Below are 22,700 nucleotides of genomic sequence, written 5' to 3'. Positions count from 1 at the left end.
GGAAGCCGATGACTCGCAGGGACCAGAGCTCGCCGAAACCATGGGACAGCTCCAGCAGGAGCTGCGGAAAGCCAAGGATGACCACAAAATGGCCATAGGTACCGCGGGAGGTGCCCAGAGCGCAGCTTTACCTGACTAGGTCTCATTCAGTTCGGCTCCTTTCACACTGGAAACATTACAGGGTGTCGCTCACGGGCTGAAAAGCTGCTTGTTTTGAGAACACTTTCTTTCTGCCCTTGGAAGTTAAGAACATGAGAAAACCCAGCATAGAAAGCACTGAGCAGAGTGGCAAAGCAGGACTCGAGGTGCCCACTCTGCGCGTCCTCAGAGCAGCGCCCACCTCAAAGCCAGGCTGTTTAATACACATGGAATAACAGAATGGTTTGGGTTGGAGGGACCTTAAAAATCAGCCAGTCTCGCCCCTGCCATGGGCAGGGACACATTCCACTATCCCAGGGTGCTCCAAGCCCTGTCCAGCCTGGCCTTGGACACTTCCAGGGATGGGGCAGCCACAGCTTCTCTGGACACTCTATGCCAGGGTCTCACCACCCTCACAGGGAAGAATTTTTTCCATATATCCACTCTAACCCTGCTCTCTATCAGTGTGAAGCCATTCCCCCTTGTCCTGTCACCCAGGACCTTGTAAACAGTCTTTCTTGTCAGCTCCTTGTGGTACTGGAAGGCCACATTTAAGTCACCCTGAAGTGAAACCACCTTTTCTTCTCCAGGCTGTACAAACCCACAAACCACATTATCACCCAGAATTACTGTGGCTGCAGCATTAATGTGACCCAAGTCTGGCCCCAGACTGTTCCCACAGTGGCTTTGCTTATGCTCACCTGAAAAAAAGCAGCCACACAGCGTTCAGCAGGGATTTGCTTTGCTGAGTACTCTCCCACTTTACAGGTGCCATCTCTTCCTTGCAAAGACAGATGGAGATCCAAGAATCTGAGCTTCGGAAAATCAGATCTGAAAAGGAATTGCTCCAGAAGCAGCTCAGAGAGAGGGAAGTCCAGCTCCAAGCTGTGTCTGACAAGGTATGGCCCAAGAGCGTAGTGGCCATGGCTAGCAGGAGACACAGCAGCTGGGAATTTGGGATTTTTGCAACATGTCCCTCTCTCATAGGCAGGAGGGGCACCTGTAGCTGTGAAACTGAACTGTAAAATATTCTCCTTCCAGTTTTGCAGCCTGACAGAAGAACAGAGGCAGGAAGAAGCGGTGGTGATGATGGAGGAGGAGAACCAAAACCTTCAACAGGTGAATTTGAGCAAAGCCTCTGCAGAAAAGTCTGGTGTTTGCTGCTTCACTGGGCTGGTTTTAGGGCTGGTGGAGTTTGGCATATAAAACCCCCACTCAATCCAAGTAGTTTTAGAGAAAACACCAAGTAACAACAGCTACCACTACTGGTGAGATTGTCAGCCCAGAGATTCTGCCCAGGCAACATTTGGACCAAATAGTGGGAAAATGAGGCCAAACTTGCTCACTTTCTTCTCCCCAGTGACAGCTGGATTCCTGTATCTGCTCAGGTTGTTACAGAACAGGAACTCCAGCTGGCTGAGCAGAACAAGCTCATCAGTGAGCTACAGGGGACAATCAGCCAGCTGCAGGCTGAGGTTGTGACCACCCGCCTCCACCTCCTGGAGCAGAAACAGGCCCAGAAGGAGACCCAGAGCCAGTTTGAGGCACTGCAGCACACGGAGCTGCAAACCAGAGTGGCACTGGAGCTCATCAGCAGCAAGGTAAGCGTGGCCTCTTCCACCTCAGAGCCCTGTCTCCCTCTTGGGACACACTTGGGAATCTCAATCCATTTGCTCCCCAGCTGTGGAGCAGGCAGTTCTTGTGCCACTTAAAAAGAAAAGAGACCTCAAGTACCAGAAACTCTTGAGAAAGGTGAGTTCAGGTCAGATTTCTAACATCCTTCCAGACGCAAGGTAACAAGAACCACCCTAAAGTCATCTCCTGCAGGCAGATGTGCCTGGTGCCAGGGGAAGAGCCTTGGCCCACCCAGACCCACATGATTACCACAGCACTTTCAGTGAAGCCCAACCTTCCTGTAATTTCACATAAACACTTCACAGTCTCTGTAAATCAGTGCAAATGCCAAGGAATTGCACATAAAGCCTGAACACACCTGCTCTCCTCTTTTATCCAAAGTTTGAAAGGTATAGAAACAAAATAATCCAGGCTACATTCAGCGTGGAGGGCATCCAGGACCCCCAGGGCGAGCTCACGGATGATGAATTGCTGGAGGCAATGCAGGTATGTGGCTCTTCCAGACAGCTTCCAGCAGCCAGGAAGGGACTGCTGAGGTAAGAGGACACTTTGCAGTGCTGTTCCCAGCCTTCCCATCTCTTCATATATGGCTGATTTTCAGAAACTCTTTAACGAGCGGACGGAGTTCCAGCAGATGCTGAAGAACAAGAGCAGCAGGACATCCCTGCTCAGCAGTGGCAGCAGCACAGCATCACCAGCAAGGAGAAGGAATTCCTCCAGGATGGAAAAGCTCTGATGGCTGAGCCAAAACCCATCACCAGCTGAGGCTCTGGGCTCTCAGCTCGGAGCTGGTGCCTTACAAGAGATTAAACTCATTTTACTGACACCAAGTTCTGTGGGAGTATCTGATTCAATTGTTTCAGCCAACTCAGAGCACAAGTCTGAAGTCCTTGGTCTGAAGTCCTTGACTTCCCAGAGAAGCCTGAAGCACAAGGATGGCTTGGCTACAGGCAGCTGGGCAGTGTATAATTCCCATTTTAGCCTTGGGAAGTTTCTAAGTGACCTGACTGAACATCCCCCAGTGCCAAAACGAGGGACAGTGCCAGGGCTGCAAAAGCTGTTTTATTTTTCCATTCCATGTGCATGTCCCAACATGGGGATGTATCTGACATAGCAGCAGTTCAGTTAGAGCTCTGAGATATCATTTTTACCAGAAAAGAGTCAGTCTGGGGGTCACAATGGCTTAGAGAGAGGTGTGAGTGCACACCAGTGCTTCACCCACACATATAGGTCACCAAGAGATTGCCAGACAAGAACTGCTCCAACTGCCTGTATTTTGGAAGGCAAAATTATGTGGGTGGGGCAGAAATCTCCAGGAGGGTCACTCTGGGCATCAGTGCCTGTAATCTGAGGGACAGGGAGTTCAGCAGTGTCAGCTGGAGGCAGCTCTGAATGGCCCTGGACCTCCTCAGCAAGAACAAAGCCAGTGCTCAACCACAGTAACTCTCTGGGCACACACAAGGTCACCACAATTCCCACAGGGATGGAGGATGGCCCTGAAATGCACTGGGACACACAAACCCTGCAGCTGACTCAACAAATCCCTTAAAAATGGAAGCTGTGCTCATGTCTGAACACAAAAACCGTCACTTTAAAATGCATCCCTCAAGTTCTGACAGCAATTAAATGTTCACAGCTACTCCAGGTAAAATTCTGCAGAACAAGATGCCAGCAAAGTGCTTTGGCACTCAGACTCCAGGTTGTACCCAGCAGAGGACCTCAGTTCCACACTGTCTATTACTGCATTTCTCTGCTGCCACAATAATGATCCAGATGAAACACCAGGAGGAAAAAGTGATCTTGCAGAAAAATGTGACTGTGCTTGTTTTAAACATTGTAATGATGTTCTCTACTGCATTCTGACATCCAACAGCTTCTCTGCCTTCAGCCCATGTTTGAAGATGCTGCTCTTTTGCACAGGTGATCTCTGTTAACGATGAAAGATCCCATTTCTCCTTGCTGTAGCTCATCAAACTGAAGCCATTGCTTTCCCAGCAGGATGCTCCACATCTTTTCTCTAAAAACCCAAACCATCTCACTGTGCACCAGGTTGTGTTGTTGAATATATGTAAAAAAACCCAAATAAAGGCAATGGAATCGTCTCTCAGCTCAGGCAGCTGCTAACGGATCACAGTCAGCAGAGAGGACACTGTGGCCAGGTCTGTTTTGGAAGGATAAAGTACTTTCAAGTTCCCATCCGTGTCCACCACTCGCACCTGCTCCACCACCAAGGGCAGGTTCAAATTCCCTGGTCCACAGAGAGCATCCGATTCCATATCTGAGCCAGAGCCTTCCTTGTTCTCCAAGGCAGATCTGTTCAGCTCTGCAATTTTCTGTTAAAAGCAAAGTACAGAGAACAACATCAATTCTGTGGCAGAGAATTGAGAGAGGGAGTAACAATACTACTAAAATACAAATCAGCTTCTGTGTTCTTCTCAATGCATGTGAGTAATGACACATTTGGTAGGAGCCTCCCCCAAGAACAGAAGAATATTTTCCTGAACTCCCTACCAGGATAAGGGTGTCCATCACATCTTTGCAGATCTGTAAACTGGTATCACTTGTCACTTCCAGAAACAGGTCCCGGGTCTCTTTTCTAATCTGTAAGAGTTTCAGAGAAGAAGCAAGTCAGGAGTCAGAACAGCTTACCCACAACCCTTGGACATATCCCAGCATACAGAGCTGAAGGCTTTCACTCTGTTTAATCAGGAGCAAAAGCTCTGCTGTTCTTTACAAATCAAAAGCCATATTATTGCCCTTCCAAAGCCTTTGCACAGGCTGGCTGGTGCTTTGGAACAGATTTCCAGAGGTAAAACTGTAACTCCCAGATACCTCTCAGTCTGACAGCGGAGCCCATATAAACTGTAAGAGTTTATACTGAGACTACAAGCACAAGTTTCACAGAACTGTGTATGTCTTTGAGTTAAACATTTCTTGATAGAAAGAAGCACTGCTTAATTATTGATGTATTTCCATGAATGGGAAGTACCTTTGTTTTCTCACTATTGGTTATTGGTGGGAAGGAAATCACAGCACCTTCAGCATCCACCAGGCACGGGTAGTTGTCTTTGCCATCCAGCAGCTGCAGGTACCTGCCACGAGAAACAAAGCAGCAAGAAGTGAGTGACAGAGAGAGCAGCTGGACACAAGAGCAGGAAATAGTGACAAAAAGGAATCAGTGTGTGATCTCAGCACAGGGCAGGGCCACACACTGCCTTACAGCCCATCTGCTACTACGTCAAGTTGACCTCATCTCTGATTCCCTCAGCTCACAGCATGTGCACCACACACCCTTCAATCCCCTCTGCTTCCCTTCTACCTGCTGTTCTAAACACATCTGTCACATCCCCAGTGCAGTCACCTAAATGTATGTGGGAAAACCACAACAAGGCACTGACTTGTGCAGCCCAGAGACGTTCTGACGCTTCTTCTGCTTCCGCTGCTCCTCAGCCTCCAGCTGCAGCTGGCGGAGAAGGTCCTTTGCCTTGATCTCCTTCCGACCCAGGGGCGTGATCTGCACCACACAGGAAAACAATTTTAACTGAATTTCACTCAAACCCCAGGGTTACAACACTCCTCTGTAAGCAAGTCAATAATTAAACAATATTCCTGCATGTTGTCATGCCTTTTTCAGCATGGAAATACTTTCCATTTCACATGGACTGCTGTAACACCCACTTGAAAAACAAGCTCAGTCACTAGTACTAAACCAGGCATCTGGTACAGCAGGACAGCAAGGAAATCAGTGCAACATCTAAAGTTCCTGGAGTTTGTTTTCTAGGTTCTATGGGGTAAGAAAGCACCCTTAAGCCCTACCTTGAGCTCGTCAGGAGGTTGAACATCATATGTCAGAGGAGCTTTGACGAGCTGCAAGTCATGGGTGGCAATGGTGGCCACTGTGCGCTTCTCACAGATGTCCTCGTGCAGCTTGGTCTGAAACATAAAGGATGCCACCAAAATAGATCAAAAAGTCAACGTGATTTATCCCTTCTATGTGCAGATTCTTCTGTATTTAATGTTGGCAGCACTACCAGCCAGGGGACTAAAACAGAGCCCTTCCCTTCACCTGGATCTCCGTTACAGCCCAAATGCAAGGGTAGCAAAGCCTGACAACATGTGACACATTTCTCTACAGGGAAACCAAATTTTAAGTCAGAAAGCAATCCCAAATACTCAAACCTTGTAACCTGAAAGCAGCTCCCACCTGCCACCTAAGGGACAGGTGAGCAGCAGGCCCAGGAACAGGTCTGTGGGCAGGATACCTCGGTCAGAAAGTTGGGTGTGTAACACAGTTTTAACAGATCAGGGACGCTGGAGCCAGTCCAGGGGATTTAGCTTTTAACAGGTTCCACAGCACTAACAAGCTGCTGTTACAGTCACAACACAAATGTGAGTGCGTCCATTGCCCTCATGGGAATACCTGAGCTCTGATGGGTCCTTCCAAAAACCAGTTCTGCTGATTTCAGACTGACTGGGCATGTGCTGCTGGCAGGGACAACTCACCCTGTAGCCTCACACCTGCTGGGTGAAGAGCTCACCTAAAGTTTCCAAACTCATCTGCTGGAAGAGGCCTACAACAGTCTATTTCCAACTCTGCCAGCAATATTCCCATTCCAAATGAGTACCACGAGGCTGCAGCTGTTACCTGCATGGTCAGGAACCTCTTGAGAGCATTGCCTGGCTTTAAGTTCACTCCTTTCAGCACACAGCACACGATGAAGGCTCGCACATCCTTGACACCCGGGCTCACTTTGACCACCAAAGGCGCTGGGTTCTCAGAGACGTGCAGAACCTTCACCAGCAGCTTGCTCGCCTCTTCCACCTCATCCTGCTCCCCATCCCCGCCGTCCTTCTTCTGCTGCTTCTCCCTCTTCTTCTTCCTGACATCCTCTCTGCCACTCTCAGCCTTCCCCTTCCCACGTCCCCCGGCCCGTAGGTACTCCAGAATGGCCTTTGTCTGGCACCCATTGACCATCTTCTCCAGCCGCTTGTCCCTCAGTTGGTTGCCCCTGAAGTTGGCCTCCTTCAGGCGGGGGCAGTCGGCCAGTGCGGCGGGCAGCTCCCGCAGCTGGTTGTTGGCCACGTCCAGGCTCTGCAGGAGACAGAGATGGGTCAGGGCTGTGCCACAGGGACGCTCTGGAGGAGACAGGGGTGGGACAGTCAGGGGTGCGCGATGGGGACCCTCTGGAGGAGACAGAGATGGGACGGCCAGGGGTGCGTGATGGGGACCCGGGCGGGCCGGCGGGCTCGGCTCCCACCTTGAGCGCCGGCAGCGCCGCGATGTCCGCGCCCAGCTCGGCCACCTCGTTGTCGGCCGCGTCCAGCCGGCTGAGCAGCGGGAAGGGCGCGGGCGGCCCCTCGAGGGGCAGGAGCCCTCCGGGCAGCGCTCGCAGCCGGTTCCCGGACAGCAGCAGCTCCTGCAGCTGCGGCGCGGCGCGGGCGAGCCCCGGGCCCAGCTCCCGCAGCCGGTTCGCGCTCAGGTTGAGGCTGCGCAGCTGCGGGAAGGCCGGGGCCGCGTCGCCCGTGCCGCCGCCCGTCCCTCCGAGCGCGGCGGGCAGCGCCTCCAGCCCGTTCCCGGACAGGTCGAGCAGCCGGAGCGCGGGCAGGGGCCCGCCCAGCCCCGCTCCCAGCCCGGCCGGGCCCAGCGCGTTGCGGCTCAGCACCAGCGTGTGCAGCGCGGGCAGCGCGGCCGCCACGCCCGGGCCGAGCTCCCGCAGCGCCGCGCAGCCGCTCAGCTCCAGCGACTGCAGCAGCGGCAGCGCCAGCAGCGCCTCCGGCAGCCGCCCGCCGCCCGCCGCCACCCGCTCCGCCACCGCCGCGCCCGCCAGCGACAGCTCCCGCCGCCGCTCCCGCGCCGCCGCCTCCAGCTCCGGCCACGGCCCCGCCGCCGCCATCGCGCCCAGAGCCCGCACGGAGCCGCCGCCGCCGCCGTCCAAGGGCCGCCCCCGGCACGGTCCCGCCCTCGGGGAGGGTCCGGCCGCCACCCGAACCCGCGGCGGGAACGCGGCGGCACGGGGTGCGATCACTGCTGCTGGATGCAGCGATACCTTAAACAAGGGTAAAACACGGGGCCGCATCCTGCTGAGCCGCGGGTCTGCCCCAGCGGCGGCGCACAGGTCCAGGCACAGCTTACACAGGTGAAGTTCACACACGTACAAGTCACAGGTCCAGTTACAGCACACACATGTGCAGCTCACACACATACAGCACACACTGGTACAAGTCACACAGGTCTAATTACAGCACACACACGTACAGCTCACACAGCTACAGCACACACAGGGAGAAGTCATGCAGGTCCAGTTACAGCTCACACATGTACAGGTCCAGATCCAGCTCACACACATACAGAGCACACTGGTACAAGTCACACAGGCACAGCTCATGCAGGTCCAGGCACAGCTTACACATGTACAGGTCCAGATCCAGCTCACACACATACAGCACACAATGTCACACACTGTCATGGCTGGTACAGGTCCCACAGGCAGGGCTCACACAGGTACAGCACTCACAGGTGCTGCAGGAACCACAGCCTCACACCACTCTGTACCCATTTATTTCCACTGTGGAAAATGCACACGTACCCTCCAGACTGGCTAAAGTAATTTATTAAATATGTGCAATAAAAATAACTGACATTTAACACAAGTGACTCCTTTTCCTGATAAAATCTCCCAGATTTCAATATGTGATCTGCTCATCCAGCACTTAGGAACATGCAATCAGTATAAATTGCTCTCTTGGGGTAGCGGAACACCAAGAAGTCTTTTGGGATGAGATCAACTCCTGCACAGATGGACAGGGGCTGCGCTGGAACCATCTCTGCAGTGACACATGAAAACACCTCAGCTGACACTCAGGCACAGCTCAGATGGACAGAGATCACTCAGGACCACACTCTTTCCTTGCTTTCCTACTGAAGCCCCACTGTTGCCAAATCCAGGCTCCAATCCAACACTTTGCAGCCTTTCTTTCACTGCCCAGACCCACACCTGTGCAATGGATTTTCTCTGGAATATTTTGCTCAAGACTTGGTGGCACAGCACCAAACCTCATGGTGTTTTTCACTCCAGTGTTTATTCTGCCATTGCAGCAAAGCCAGGTTGTTAATTAAGGAGCAATCCCAGTAAATTCACCTTTAAACACAGCACTGGTGGTACTACTGTACTCCAAAAGGTCCTTTCACATTCCAAAAAATTGCTATTTTATCACCACTAATAATTTCCTTATTGTACCACAGAGTAGTTTTCATCCTTACACCTCTGAGCAAGATCAATGGCTATTTTGAGATATTTATTATTTATTTAGCACAGAGAATCAGGCCCTCAAATAGGAACCCATGTCACTAAAGGGAAAATAAAAATACCTATATATATGTTCCTAATGTGTGTATAAATATTGAAATATGTATTTGGAAGAATTAGAGAAACAATTTATACAAAGAATTTTGAAATCCAAGCACACTGATCTGCCTAGAAAATCCATAAGCTGGTATGCAGGCTGCAGGCAAACTAGAAAAACTGTATTACAAAATCAGCTCTATATACAAAACAACACCACAAAGTCACTCTATGGGAGCAAAAACCCCCAAATTTCTCCTCATATTATCATGACCACTCATTCCTGTGCCCATGGTACCAATTCCACACTGGAAAGCAACAGCTGGAATGTTAAAGAGAGAATGTTAGAGATGGGAGAATGGCTGCTTTGGTACAAAGCTTCATGCCTTGGTCTTAATAGACTTTGTCTCTCTGAAGCTGTTCAAGACACGTGCTCCAGTCTGTGGATGGTTATTTCAATCAATATCTAACTAGAGAAGCTCAGTATTTGAGCTGAAAGTGCACTAAAGCAGGCAAAAAGGACTAAATTTACTAATTCAAGCTCTTCAGGGCCCAACAAAGATAATTTTTTCATTTCTGTAAGGGGCCACTTCTTGGGGATACAGACTTGGAGGGTTTAGTTTAACCCTCCTGCCAAGTGGGCTCCTAAGGCACTTGGTGCACAGTGAGAGGCTGCAATGTCCTGTCACCTCCTGCACAGTGGCACAACCAGGAAAACATCCAGCCAGCCCTCTGGCTTTTCCATTTGGTGCAAATTCCTGGGGTTCAGCAGTGCTTTGGGTACAGCTCTGCTGCCTTTAGAACTCTAAATCTGACACACACACAAGGTCAGACTTTCCCCATGTATGGCTCCTGTTCCTCAAGCACCAGGAAACAGACTTCTCCCCCCTGACATAATTAATGTCTTTGAACCCATTAAATCACTGACATGGGATTGGAAAGGAGAGGACAGCTATCTGTCAAAATAATGTTTTTGTCCCAGAACATTTGGTATTTCCAACATGAGCATTCCTAGCAAAGCAAAGCCCAGTCCTGCAGTGACAGCAACGCCACGGGGATCACACCCGGCACTGCTCAAGGCTAAAAACAACCCACACAAAAGATGATACAAGTTGCCTACAATTTTTAAATAGCTCAGAAAAGCCATGTGCCCAGTTACTCAGACAAAGAAAGAAATACTTGTCCTGTCATCGCTTTGAGTATGTTTTGCCAGTGTTTTTATTTGGGGCCCCTCGAGTTCTGATCTTGCTTCCTACTGAAGGAGATTGAAACCTTGCTCCTGAAGGACCTGGTCTCCTTAAATAGTGGCCAAATGCTTTGGCTGCAAAGAGAAAAATAGAGATCGTTATTGCACATCTAGTCCTAGGAGTGAATTTAATCCACTGTTTTGATTCCCAAGATCTGTTAAGTCTGAAGGACTGAAGCAAGCAGCAGCTGGCAGGCACTGAGCCTCAGCATATCCCACAAAAGCAGTGTCAGACTGAATGGTCAGGGCTCCTTTCCTACCTCTAGGAAATGGCTCTGGAATCAGAGCTTAGCCAGGCAGGATTTGCTTCTGTTTCCAAATTCTAAGCAGCAACAAACTACCAACTGACTGGTGTCTCATTAGCCAGTACAAACAGCAAAGCTGAGGACAGACAGACAGGATTGTGCATCCAGTTTAACACCAGAAAGTGCTGAGTTTAACCCCTATGATTCACTTAGGTCAACTGGAATGGAGAATTCCACAGCTCCTTCCAGGAACCTGGGATAGTGATGTGCAGATAGGAGCAGAGCACAGCTCAGAGCATGTGAACTGAACACACAGCTGACTAGAAAACTCCAAAGTCTGAAGGAGGAAAGGTTTGGAGGCTACTGGCCAAAAGTTCTGGTGCAGCAGGCAGTTTGTTTAACTTCTCTGTTCTGGAAATAAAAGGATTTTCCACGCTTTTCATAAAGGAAACTGTTGGAAAAAAACACCACCTGACATCATCAATGTCTCTTTGATGGTGAAAAAGCTGCACAATGACAAATCTGTCAGGTTCCTGAGTCTGGACTGGAAAGGAAAAGCAGTGCACAGCACTCACTGTTCAGCTCACCCTGTAATTAGGATCAGATTAGCAACCTTTGATTGGACACTAAAAGCTAAATCAGGCTCTGGTTCCCTGTGTCAGCATTCAGGAGCTTTCCAGAACACTGTTCAGCTGATTGTTCTATTCATGGTCATCCTGTTCTGCAGAAAAAATCCCTGAACTGATCAATTTTTCAAATCTGCCAGTTTTCCCCACCATCTGAGCTCGTGTCCTCCTCTGAACATGACTGTTATTGCATGATTTTTGGAATTTGCTCCCAGGCACGCTGCTCCAGCACAAGAACCATCACTTAGCTCACCCAAATGCAAACCAGGAGCTGCACAGACCCAGCTCTTGGGGATAGAACACTTTCCTTAAGCAAAGGCAACACAGTAAAAAGTACAAATGTTATTATCATTAACTGATGTCTTACCAGGATGCACCAGAATGGTTTTGTTCAGGAGGGATGTCCTCCTCTGGTTCATTTTGCAGCCATCTCTGCCCATCAGGTGAGATCTCCAGGCCTGAAGTCAATTACAAAGCAATGATAGCATAACTCCAGCAAAATTAGCATTAACTGTGTACAGACTTTATATCAACAGCACTTTAATCTGCCTTTTCAAAGTATGAGCTCCTTTCTAGGGAATAGAAATTAATATCTCCATTATTTTAATAGATCTTGAAAGGTCCATCACATTAAACCAACCCACAACAACATCTGCCCAATGTGAAGGGTGGCCTCACCTCTTCTCCAGGAGGAAAGTTCTCATGGCACAAAGGGCAGTGGTTTGCCACATTTTCTGGTTTGGCAGCTGAAATTGTTTGAAAAATAATGTAAGAATTGCAAAGAGACGCTAATTTCAGACATAAGAAGAGAATCTGCAGAGCAAGTAGCATAAAACTACCCCATGTCTAACCCAGATCCTGCCCTGTTACCATTAATTGCCCCCAAAGAAGCCCTGTGTTTAATCATCTTCATCAAAACAAAATCAAAAGGAATTTAAGAATGCAGAATCATATGGATTGGAAGGAACCTTAAGGATCATCCTGCTCCCCCTTGTCCTGTCACTCCAGGCCCTTCCAAACAGCCTGTCTCCACCTCTCCTGTAGCCCCTTCAGCTCCAACTGAAAGGCCACAATTAGGCCACCCCAAAGCCTTTTCTTCTCCAGGCAATCCCAATTCTCTCAGCCTTTCCCCACAGCAGAGGTGACCCAACCTTCTGATCAACCTGGTGCCTCCTCTGAACTCACTCCAGAACAGGGCCATGTCCCTTCTGTGCTGGGATAGTGCTTCATCTACAGGGATATGGAAGAGATTTCCCAGTCTTCTCACTCACCCTCCCAACACACATCCACAGAGGCCAAGCACCAGAAAACTCAGGCATTCATCCCACCCTGAGGATTTACTCAGATCCCTGAGCCTGACTTGCCAAAGATCCCTGGTGTTTGAAATCTGAACCTCTGATGTTCCACCTCCCTGTCTGGAGCTACTCACGATTGCAAATCCTGCTCTTTATGTGTCTGGGCAGCTCGTCCCTGGGCACGGCCTCTCTGCAGCGTGGGCACCTCCCAAAGCTGTCCCTTTTGTCACAGTCAGTCAGCAGGTGCTCTGTCAGGCTGCAGATCTCCAGCATCTGCAACACAGGCAGCAAGGTTTGTGCTGAGCAAGCTGAGATGGGATTCATCAGCTCAGCCTCACCTTCCAAAATGACAAAGGGAAAATTTCATTTCAGTCCAGTGATTAACTCATTTTCTTTTGGTGTTCTTTCCTAAAAGCACTACCCAAATCACGTGGGTGTGTTCAGAATTCACCTGCCCATGTGTTAAATATCTTGCAGTAATAAATATCTTGCATATCTAAACCAGAATAACAGCACTCCATGTCTCAGCAGCTCTGGGAAGCTCAGTCTGACCTGTTTGCAGTGCTCACAGCGGGTTAACATGGGGCAGTGCTTCCAGTAATGCAGATCCAACCCCTCCTCAGTGAAGGACTCGTTCCTTTCACCACAAAAAATACACAAGCTGAGAAAAAAACCACAAACATCAGCGACATCAGAGAGAAATAGATGAGCCCTGTTCCTTCTGTTCCAAGCTATTCTCAAACACACCCAATATATTGAAGAGTTTCTTTTCCCTCTGTAGAGCTGAGCTTAGAATGGGGCAGGTACTGGGTTGTAATTTAGGGTAAATACAACTATAGAGCATTTTTTTTTAGAGAATGATTAATTCTACAAAAGTTCTGAGAGCACCTCACCAAAACTGGCTTTCCTGGCTCCAGAATTTCCAAGGGCTTCTTCTATGCCCTCCCCCTACAACACCCAGCAAAGCCCCACCATATTTTTCCCCTATTTCACACTGGCAGCTGAACATTAAACTGTGGCTATTTCATAGCCCACAAGCAAATACTCAGGAAAAAAAAAGTACAAAGTCACACTATCCAAGAACTTCAAAGAAAAGCACCCAGGATTGCCTGGTGATCATTTCAAATCTGTTAGAAGAGATTTTAGTCTTTATTGTTTCACTGCTGAAGGAATTAGCTTTGATCTACTGGAAAAATGTTATTACTGTTAGGAACTCACAGGTGACACCAAGGGCTTAAGGTGATTAGAGGCTCATCTCACTTACTTATCCAGGTAATTTGCAACAGAGGAAAGTTCCTCCTGAATATTTCCTGCTGTAGCTTCATATACCTGGTAACCTGTAAGGAGAGAACTATTAAACCAAGATCACATTTTAATTAATCTACATTTCTTAACTCTTATTTCAAACTACCTACCTTGATTGTCTCTCTTCTGAAAATAAGATTCTTTCTCCTATCAAACAAAGAAATTTAACTCAGATATTTGCCTTCCAGAGAGAAAGGGAACACACTATATTCTGATTTCTGTCTGGAACTTAAAATTTAGCAGAGCCAATGCACTACAACATTTGTTCTTCTGGTTCTAGGGCAAATCACTTGTATTAAGGTATTATTTTATATTATAAAGGTATTATTGCTTTATTATAAAGGTATTATATTGTTTATATTTTGGTATAAAGATATTATATATTATTGTATTATAAAGGTATTATTGTTATATTATAATAAAGAATCCAAATTTTACACTATGTTAGGAGGAACAACACCCCAGATTTTAAGCTGGACTGCTGAGGAGAAAAGTCACCCAGGGTATGTCTAGAGTTTCTCACTCTTTTTAATATGACAACACCAGTGCTCATTATCTAAGTCCATGATATCCAAGGAGCAAAGGATCAAAAGAACCTTAAACTGCAACATGCTCACCTCTTCATCTTCAAGCTCTGCTTGTAATACTAATTTGAGAGCTGCTGGGTGGCCTTTTAGAACTTTCATTTCTTCCTTTGTCTGTTTCTCTGCTTCTGTTGCTGTTTTTCTCTGTGCCTGGCAGGAAAGAGTCACAAGTTTTCATTATTATCCTTTTAGCCTTCTGTGAGTATCCTCTCTGTATTCTTTAGTATAGTATAGTATTCTTTAATATAATATAGTATCATAAATAATAAACAGGTCATTGTTTCATTGGTTTCATGTGAATTGTTTTGACTTATTGACCAATCAGGGCCAAGCTATGTCACGGCTCTGGAAAGAGTCACGAGTTTTCATTATAATCTTTTTAGCCTTCTGTCTGTATCCTTTCTGTATTCTTTAGTATAGTTTAGTACAGTATTCTTTAATATAATATAGTATTATAAAGTAATAAATGAGCCTTCTGAGAACATGGAGTCAGATCCAACATTCCTGCCTTTGTCTGGGAACCCTGTAAATACAATCCACCATATCTGAAGTGGCCCTGTAGGTTCTGCCTTTCCTTACATACCCTCACTTCACTTTCAGAAGATTTCCCATCGATTTTGGCAAAGCCCTCAAAGAGAGTTTTGTAGCGCACGGTCCTGCGGGCGCCGGCGTTGTCCAGAGGGAAATATTCCAGCACAGCTGCCCTGTGCTCCCTGTACATGGCAAAGATGATCCTCAGCACCACCTCACGCACCTCATGAGCCCTGTGCTCCAGAGCTCCCGTGGCAAACTGGAAATAATGATAAAAAAAATTTTTATCTCTCTCTTTTCTCGCATTTTTAAGGATTGGTTTATTAGCCCAAGACTCTCCTGCAGTAAGAGAAATCTTCCTACAAGGCAGGCTGTTGCAAACACTTCTTAACTCATTGGTTCTTTTTTCCAGATATTAACATCTTGCTTCATAGAATCCCAGAATGGTTTGGGTTGAAAGGGATCTTAAAGCTCATCTCATTCTGCCCCATACCATGGGCATGGACACTTCCCACTAGACCAGGTTGCTCCAAGCCCTGTCCAACCTGCTCTGAAATTACCAGCACTGTTGATCAGGAGAATATACCTCTTCAAGAATTCTCAAGCACTCAAAAAAATCCAGGCAAGCCCCCAGAAAACCATCAGAACATCCTCCCTGTCCTGTAACCTTGAGCTCTTACCTTCATGACGTTGTTGACGGTAAACCCGGAGTTTTCAGTCCCCATGGCTCCCAAGAGAGATTCCACCAGTTCCACGTGACTCATTGCCAGGTGTGTTGGGGAGTTTGGTTTTAATGTCTTAACCAGGTGCACTGGAATAATCTGGAGAGGTTTTACTTCAGGACACAGTGCAATTTCCTAGAAACACACAGAGACAATGAGCACACAGATGCTGGATAAGGACAATTACCTGTCTCTACAAAGCAGAGTTTTCTCATCTCTGTAGGTCACTTGCAGCAAAGAACACAAGAGTCACACCTGCAGCAGCAACAGGTACCCCCAGACTGCTCCAGGTGACCCTGATTTGGCAGGGGGTGGGACTAGATCTCCAGAGAGCCCTTCCAACCCCAGCTATTCTGTGATAAGTTGTGATAAGATTCTGTGATAAGCTATAACACTTCACAGCAGCCAACCCTGGTCTCACAGTCCATTCTGATCAGGTGTTTCTCACCTATGAGCTCCCTAATTTGAAGGGAAACACCCACCTGGATGAAGGTTGAAGCCAGAAGACGAAGGCGGGATGAAGAGTCTCCTGTTCTAGAAAGCAAATGTGGCAGGGTTGTTTCCACACAATGAGATGTTTCCAGCTTCCCCAGTTTGTGTTTTGGTATATATTGGGTAATGATCATTTTTAGAAGTTTCAGGGACGCCTGAAAAACCTAAGTTAAGAAGAAAAAAGGAAACACTGAGCAAAAATAACACAGAGCCCCCTGTTTTCAGACAATACAGTAAAATCTATTTTTAATCTCAATTACAGTAACACCCTTAATGGAAGCTACTTCAGACAACTGTCTTCCAGAAAACCTGTTGCTAGGACTTAGGTGAAAGGCTTCAGAAATTGTTTTATAAAGAGCACCAGCTCGATTTTCTTCTTTTCTTCTTATTTAAGGTTTATTTGATGCTCAAGTGTCCTTCAGCTAAGTGCAGTACTTTGAGCTGGAAACTAGAAGTTATTTCATTGTTGTATTTCAGATTTAACAAAGAAAAACGATCAACCTCACTGCACATTTACTGCATCAGCTCATGGCTCAGCCCAGGACAGTTTTCTCCATCTGTTCAATGCCAGACATTGCCCAGTTGTTTGGGGAGTTTTGAAGGGCTTTGTTTTGATTTTTGGGTTTTTTATTCAACAGCAGCTTTATAAATAATTTGTTCAAAGTATCCCAACCCCAAGGTTCTGCAATTTTGGCTGCCAGTTCTTCACTGGAGCACCAAACTTATCCCAACTTACTGAAGATACAGTGTCTTTGATGGCCCTCCTCACAAGGAAAACAGCAGCCCTCAGCATGTTCCTTAAATCCTCCTTTGGAGTGTCCACTGACACCTCCATCAGCTTCTTGTACACAGCCTGTAAAGCCTCTTCTCGACATGACCAGGTTCTGGAATACGCTCCTGAAACCTGAGCACAGAACAATGTATCTCTTAAAAGGTCCCTACAGATATTTCAATACATATTTAACATTTTTATAGAGAACCAGCCTCAAAAGAACATATGAACTGAAGCATGAAGGCCCCAGGTGTTCCCCACAGGAATCTGGCTTTATTAAAAGCACACATTTTGAAATGAGATGAATGAAATGGGATTAACAGGTCAGGCTCATGGAGCCCTTCCAGGCACAGGGAGGGTTTCTCTCCCTCCAAAAGACAGTGGCAAGTTATGGGTGTTCTGGCTCCATACCCCAAAGCAGTCTGCTAGATCCTGTCTGTTTATCAGCACATCAAATAATCAATCATCAAAGATACAGATTTGTAGAAATGCTGTAAACAGGCATCCATAGAGCCAAGGCCAAATTTTAAACTCAGATTTCAAAATAGCAGCTCTGAACACATAAAAATCCTCTTAACACAGAACACAATAACGCATGGGTTTGTTTTACTGGGTTTTGGGTTTGTTTTACTGGGTTTTGGGTTTGTTTTACGGTTTTTTACCAAAGTCTCTCCAAAAACTTCCACGACAGGGCTGGCTTCCCTCACTGCCTTCTGTGTGAGTTGTTCAGGCTCCCCAGCATTGCCAGTCCTTGGAGCATCACCCACATCCTCCTCAGTCACCTCTGGCTCAGCATAGGCAACAGCTTCATCCACCTGCTTGCAGATGGTTGGGAGAGGTCTCTCATCATAAGGTAAAATTTCAACCTAGCAGAAAAGATAAAATGTGTTGTTCTGAAAGCAACTCAGATGTGAAGTGGTTTTATCACTAATTGGATTCACTTCAGTGCAATTTTCTCACATCAAAGCAGCATCACACCCCAGTTAATCATGAGAATAACCACATTATTTGGAAGGCTGGACATCAGATTGTTTGCTCTGACAGGTTTCTGTAGTAACAGAGGGAACACTACTCACATTTTCCTTGGAAAACACTTCCTTGGAGGTTGTGGGCTGAGTCTGAGGAGAAAGAGGGGACTGGTAGGGAACAACAGGCTCAGATGAAGTGGGATCCACCAACTGCTCTTCCAGCACAGGCTCTGCCCTCAGGGGCTCTGCTTGGGGAGGGTCTGCAGGCTCAGGAGGGGAGCTCTGGGGGCTCTCAGTGCCACTCACAGATCCCAAGGGCAACTCAGTTTTTCGGATCTGAGAAAGGGAAGAAGATTTTTACAGCAAGGCTAAAAATGCGCTAAAATCTCTCAGTACAGCTACAACTCTGTCAACGGGCTTCTGGTGATTTCAAGTAAAGATGCAACCTGGTTCACAGGTGTGTCATCATTCACACTGGATGTGACTTTATGAAACAGTCAGAAAATAATTCTGTGTGGGTGCATGTGTGGAGAGATTATAAAACTTCCTGTTCTGAGCACATTACATAACTCTATAGATATAAAAAAATAACATGGATTCTGTATGGTTAGCCTTGATACCATCCTAAGCCTCCTCTACCCCTCCAAAATATGAGACAGTACCTTATTCATCTGCATCAGGTAGTCTTGAAATTATGCAAAACATTCAAGATTTTAATGCTATTTTCTTGGGACCTCAACAGTTTAATGAGATTTATGAACTAAGCATGTTCATAAAACACCACACTGAGAGTCTCAGGTTGAAGAAATCCACAATCCAAAGAGAAAACTGATATATTTTAGTACATCTCAAGATTTCCCTTAACCTGTGAATGAAGTTTGGCTGCTGTGCCATTTCTATTTGGAACACCCTCCTGAGTTTGGACTAACAGCACCCACCAGCAGCTGTGCATCCAGGAGGTCATGCAGCTCCAGCTGCTGGTACACCTTCAGCCTGTACTCATCCATCTGCTCCTTCTTCTTCTTGGCAAGGTCATAATCCTCCTTCTCCACGGCGTAACGCTTCTCCACCTCGTACCGGCCGAGTCGCTCGCCCACCTAGGATTGGTACAAATCACCTTGGAATCATCTTACTGCATTTCTTGGAAATGGAAGTAACATTCCATTTCTTGGAATCACTTTACTGAGCATTTCTTGGAATCACCCTCCTCTATTTGTTTTTGTTGCTTCCAGGCAAATTACTCAATCAAGCTATCTGATTTTAAAATCAATCTTTTGGGAAATATATTGAAAAATCGTTAAGGTTCCACACAAACAGCAAAGCCCTGATGGGTCACTGGGGCTTTGCTCTACTTAGGTGTCAAAGATCTTCCAACAGCACCTTCTGCAAGTCTGCAATGGCCTGTTTGAGCTTCTTGGCGTGGTCATAGCACTCGAGATGCACAGCTTCCCTCTTCTTCTCATCCAGCCTCCGGATTATCTGAGCCACTTCTGGGTCCTGGTACATGTCAAAGGCCAAATCGTCCAGAGGTGAAATGGAGTCATGTTTCCTGAAGGCACAAAATGAATAAAGTAAACCACAATAAGGTAGGTTTCTCTTTTCATTAGCAGAGAATTAATAAAAAACAGAGATCAACAACTGCTTTACACCAAGCAGAGGTTTTGCCAGGGTATATGCAAAGAACAAACTTACCCAAGGTAAGTTCCATCTAAGGCAGGGTCATCCGATTTAATTCCCAATAGGCGATCTATCAGCTTCTCTCTGGAAGGCTTTGGAAGGGTGGAAAAAGAAAATCTTAATGCACATTCATCAACATCAGGTGTGTGTCCAAGACAGAATTCTGACTTGCCACAACCAACATCAGCTCTGCAACATAGAGCCCTTATGTTCTGGGGCACATTGAAGCAAGAGAACCTGAAGACAATGAAAATGAAAATGTCCCAACTGATTATACTTTAAGTTTTGTATTCCCATATTAGGTTCAAATTTCTTGCTTCAAGAGAACATTAAAAATAAATTAATGCAACACAGCTCTGCTGAAGAATTGGTACAAGAAAGGTTCATCCCATTATTCCAGGAACCTGTACTTGAAGAAATGGAGCATCCATAAAAGGACAGGGATGCTTTGGACTTACACTGCTCATGCTGTCAATGCCATAGTCTGCTGGATCCCCAATGATGTTCACAGCTACCAGGGCAACCTGCAGAAATTCACAGAAAATGGAAATGTGTAAGCTCATTCCTCTTTTCTTGGAACAAAAACCAGGGCCTGTGGTCAGGAGGGTGATATGGAAGCAGAGAGAAGCACTGAGTGCTAAATGTGCCTCCTGCTCCATTGAAGATGCATCACCAAATCTACAACCCCATGGTCTGAAACGAGTCCCAGCAGAACTGAGCAGGTGTTTGTGTGTCTGCACCATGGTGGCTGTGCAACATCTTCACTTTAGGCCACAACAGATCCAAAAGACTCAGAGTGGCTTTGTGACCCCAAAGTTGTTCTCAGAGGAAGTTCCTTGTCCTCAACACAGACCCTGCTGTGTGGGCTAAACCTCAGCACAAACAAGAGTGACAGAATTTGCCCTTGACTAATTTGTTCTGGATGAGGTGCATCCATCTGATCCCAACTCACTTCTAACCTGTTATTTGTGTTTTGTGCTTTAAAACAAACTTAAATAAACACAGGAGCTTTCAAACAATATTTTTTGCTTCCATAAATCAAGGGAGCAGATTTCTGAGTCTGCCCTTTACTATGAAAGTGTCACCTAGGTTGCCAGGTAAGGATTTCTAACTCACCTGCCCGTACAAGTTGTATTTATTGACATAATTTTTATGGAAAATCAGCTTCAGGTACTGGCCAACTGCATCCATGTACACAGATTTCAACTCTCGAGCTCTGAAATCAGTCTTCTCATTGTCTGAGAGAGGGACATAACTGGGAAGGAAAACGTAACACGTGAGCAGAGGATACATCCAAACACACAGGGGGATTTCTGACCCTCAGGTTTAAAACTCCCTCATAACTGAAACAACTGTGAAACCTCCCTCATAACCTCTGAAATAACTGTGTGCTGTCACATGGCAAGGCAATTCACCTGCATTTCCAGCTTTGTCACAGATCCACACAAGTCCAGGATTTCCCAGCTGCTCACACAGCACGATCACATCACACAAAACCCACACTGAGTATTATTTTCCCCTGAAGCTTTTCTGATTAAGACATCAAACTGATCCAGAACTTTCTGTCTCACCCAAGTCTCTGAAACCTCTCTGACTGATAGGGAGCAAAGTATTCAGGCAGACTTTCACTGATGTAGAACTCAATTTTGCTTGCAATCATGTACTGGTGAGCGAGCAGCTGCAGCTTCCGGATCCGACACCTCTCCACGAGCTGCAGGGTGATCTCCTGGGGGTACTGACAGAGCCTGAAAGAGACACAGTTTCTGAATTCAATCATCATTTTAAAGCAGATTTCACTCCCAACTTGAGCAATGTTTAATTATGGAACTTTCAAGTTGTTAATTGTCAGCTAATATTATAAATATTGTAAGAATCCCAAGAGTAGAGTGGAAACACTTTTCCCTTCCCTTTACTGAGTGTATATCTTCAGGTGCCCCACACGTTTAGAAGATGTCAGATGGATTTTTCATACTAAGCCAAACTCCAAGACTGCCAAGAACAAAAACATTTTCATTTTCCAGGACTTTATTTAAATACAATGCAGTGCCTTTAGGTGTTAACCAAAGTGCTTTTTTTCCCCCAGGATGAGGGTTCCATGGCATTAAAGTTACTTTTTTTGCTTTATCAGTTTGGTTTGGGGCACTGTAAATTGCTCTGACTGTGCACGGTACATCTGCCACTCGTTTTAGACTTGGTGCTTCTGAAATTGAGTGCTCCAAGAGCATCCCCTCACAGTACCTGGGCGAGCGCCACCCGTTCACTGTCGGTGCGTGAACCATCAGCTCCCGAGCACTGAACCCATCCTCGTGTCCCGACGAGCTGACCACCGTGAAACCGATCTTGTGTGGCATCCTGGGCAGACGAGCTGGTCACAGCCACGGCCTTCAAGCTTAGACTCATCCCTGGAAGAGTGACAAAAACCCACTGAGGCACTACAGTCAAAGAACTGCATCCTGAGGTCAGTCGAGTCAGTAGATGATGAGTGCAAATATATTAACATTGGCACCATAAATGTTCTTTTGGGGCAGGTTTGATCAGTGCTGAGCAAAACGAGGATTTAGATCACTTGCAGAGCAGTCTACCAATAAATTGAACCTGCTAACCCAAGATGGACCTTGAAACTAAGAGTTCCAAATGCATACAGGAGCAACTTGTACCAAACCTGTAGCTGCACCATGCTTTGGGTCGGAGTCAGACGAACAAAAAGCAAAGCAGAAGGTCAGTTTAGTCTTTTTGCGAAAGCCACGCACCCACCGCGGCTGCTGCCGGGGACACAAGCACCGGGAGCACCGCTCCCCACCCCGGGCACCGACACCGGCCCCGTCCCTCCCTCCCCTCGCCGGCCCCAAGCCCGCAGGCGGCGCAGGCCCGGAGGGGTCACGGCGGCACCGCTCCGGGAGCACAGCCAGCCCGGGCGGCGGACGAAGCACGGGGGAGCCTGGCGGGACCTGAGGGTGTCCCCGGGGCGGAGGGAGAGCGGGGAGCGGGGGAAGCGCCGGGCCGGGCCCCACCTGGCTCAGCGCGGCGCCATCGCCGCTCTCATGGCAACGCGGCCCCGCCGCGCAGGCGCGACCGCCTCGCCGGCCCCGGGGCGCCTGCGCGGGGCGGCCCGGCCCCGGCC

At 47.3% G+C, this 22,700-nt stretch overlaps 3 protein-coding genes across 4 annotated transcripts; 1 reads left to right on the top strand and 2 right to left on the bottom strand.

Annotated features, from left to right (window-relative positions):
- Positions 1-66: 66 nt before the first annotated feature.
- Positions 67-2,593, top strand: CCDC27 (coiled-coil domain containing 27). The gene is made up of 6 exons (XM_030963718.1): positions 67-98; positions 907-1,037; positions 1,180-1,257; positions 1,527-1,739; positions 2,155-2,259; positions 2,375-2,593. The coding sequence occupies exons 1-6, from the start codon at positions 89-91 to the stop codon at positions 2,507-2,509; spliced, it is 672 nt and encodes a 223-aa protein (XP_030819578.1). The 5' UTR covers positions 67-88; the 3' UTR covers positions 2,510-2,593.
- A 224-nt stretch (positions 2,594-2,817) lies between these two features.
- Positions 2,818-7,670, bottom strand: LRRC47 (leucine rich repeat containing 47). Its single transcript, XM_030963717.1, has 7 exons — positions 7,032-7,670; positions 6,419-6,865; positions 5,590-5,706; positions 5,172-5,287; positions 4,763-4,865; positions 4,285-4,374; positions 2,818-4,106 (listed from the first exon to the last, which is right to left on the bottom strand). The coding sequence occupies exons 1-7, from the start codon at positions 7,665-7,667 to the stop codon at positions 3,894-3,896; spliced, it is 1,722 nt and encodes a 573-aa protein (XP_030819577.1). The 5' UTR covers positions 7,668-7,670; the 3' UTR covers positions 2,818-3,893.
- A 697-nt stretch (positions 7,671-8,367) lies between these two features.
- CEP104 (centrosomal protein 104) lies at positions 8,368-22,649 on the bottom strand. 2 transcript variants are annotated; one of them, XM_030964019.1, is made up of 22 exons: positions 22,591-22,649; positions 21,818-21,981; positions 21,151-21,324; positions 20,696-20,834; positions 20,038-20,103; positions 19,595-19,671; positions 19,283-19,451; positions 18,841-18,999; positions 18,011-18,238; positions 17,597-17,800; positions 16,899-17,066; positions 16,153-16,326; positions 15,629-15,805; positions 15,001-15,207; positions 14,451-14,567; positions 13,944-13,980; positions 13,793-13,865; positions 13,081-13,189; positions 12,663-12,801; positions 11,912-11,979; positions 11,601-11,691; positions 8,368-10,437 (listed from the first exon to the last, which is right to left on the bottom strand). In XM_030964019.1, the coding sequence occupies exons 2-22, from the start codon at positions 21,928-21,930 to the stop codon at positions 10,304-10,306; spliced, it is 2,823 nt and encodes a 940-aa protein (XP_030819879.1). In that variant the 5' UTR covers positions 21,931-21,981; positions 22,591-22,649; the 3' UTR covers positions 8,368-10,303. The 2 variants fall into 2 exon arrangements, with proteins under 2 accessions (XP_030819879.1, XP_030819880.1); XM_030964020.1 differs by having other exon boundaries at positions 13,081-13,165.
- Between the last annotated feature and the right edge of the window lie 51 nt (positions 22,650-22,700).

The sequence above is a fragment of the Camarhynchus parvulus genome, chromosome 21, assembly GCF_901933205.1.
Source record: "Camarhynchus parvulus chromosome 21, STF_HiC, whole genome shotgun sequence".
Lineage (NCBI taxonomy): Eukaryota > Metazoa > Chordata > Aves > Passeriformes > Thraupidae > Camarhynchus > Camarhynchus parvulus.
This window is presented reverse-complemented; position numbering and strand designations above follow the sequence as displayed.

Bases quoted from the DNA above. Each gene is read 5' to 3' on its own strand.
- CCDC27 (XM_030963718.1), top strand. The intron at 1,038-1,179 runs GTATGGCCCAAG...TTCTCCTTCCAG, and splicing joins TCCAAGCTGTGTCTGACAAG to TTTTGCAGCCTGACAGAAGA. The intron at 2,260-2,374 runs GTATGTGGCTCT...GCTGATTTTCAG, and splicing joins AATTGCTGGAGGCAATGCAG to AAACTCTTTAACGAGCGGAC.
- LRRC47 (XM_030963717.1), bottom strand. From the start codon at position 7,667: ATGGCGGCGGCGGGGCCGTGGCCGGAGCTGGAGGCGGCGGCGCGGGAG. The intron at 5,288-5,589 runs GTAGGGCTTAAG...TGTGTGGTGCAG, and splicing joins AACCTCCTGACGAGCTCAAG to ATCACGCCCCTGGGTCGGAA. The intron at 4,375-4,762 runs GTACTTCCCATT...AAACTCTTACAG, and splicing joins CCAATAGTGAGAAAACAAAG to ATTAGAAAAGAGACCCGGGA.
- CEP104 (XM_030964019.1), bottom strand. From the start codon at position 21,930: ATGCCACACAAGATCGGTTTCACGGTGGTCAGCTCGTCGGGACACGAG. The intron at 17,801-18,010 runs GTGAGTAGTGTT...CTTTTCTGCTAG, and splicing joins AAGTGTTTTCCAAGGAAAAT to GTTGAAATTTTACCTTATGA. The intron at 13,866-13,943 runs GTAGGTAGTTTG...CTCTCCTTACAG, and splicing joins TCAGAAGAGAGACAATCAAG to GTTACCAGGTATATGAAGCT.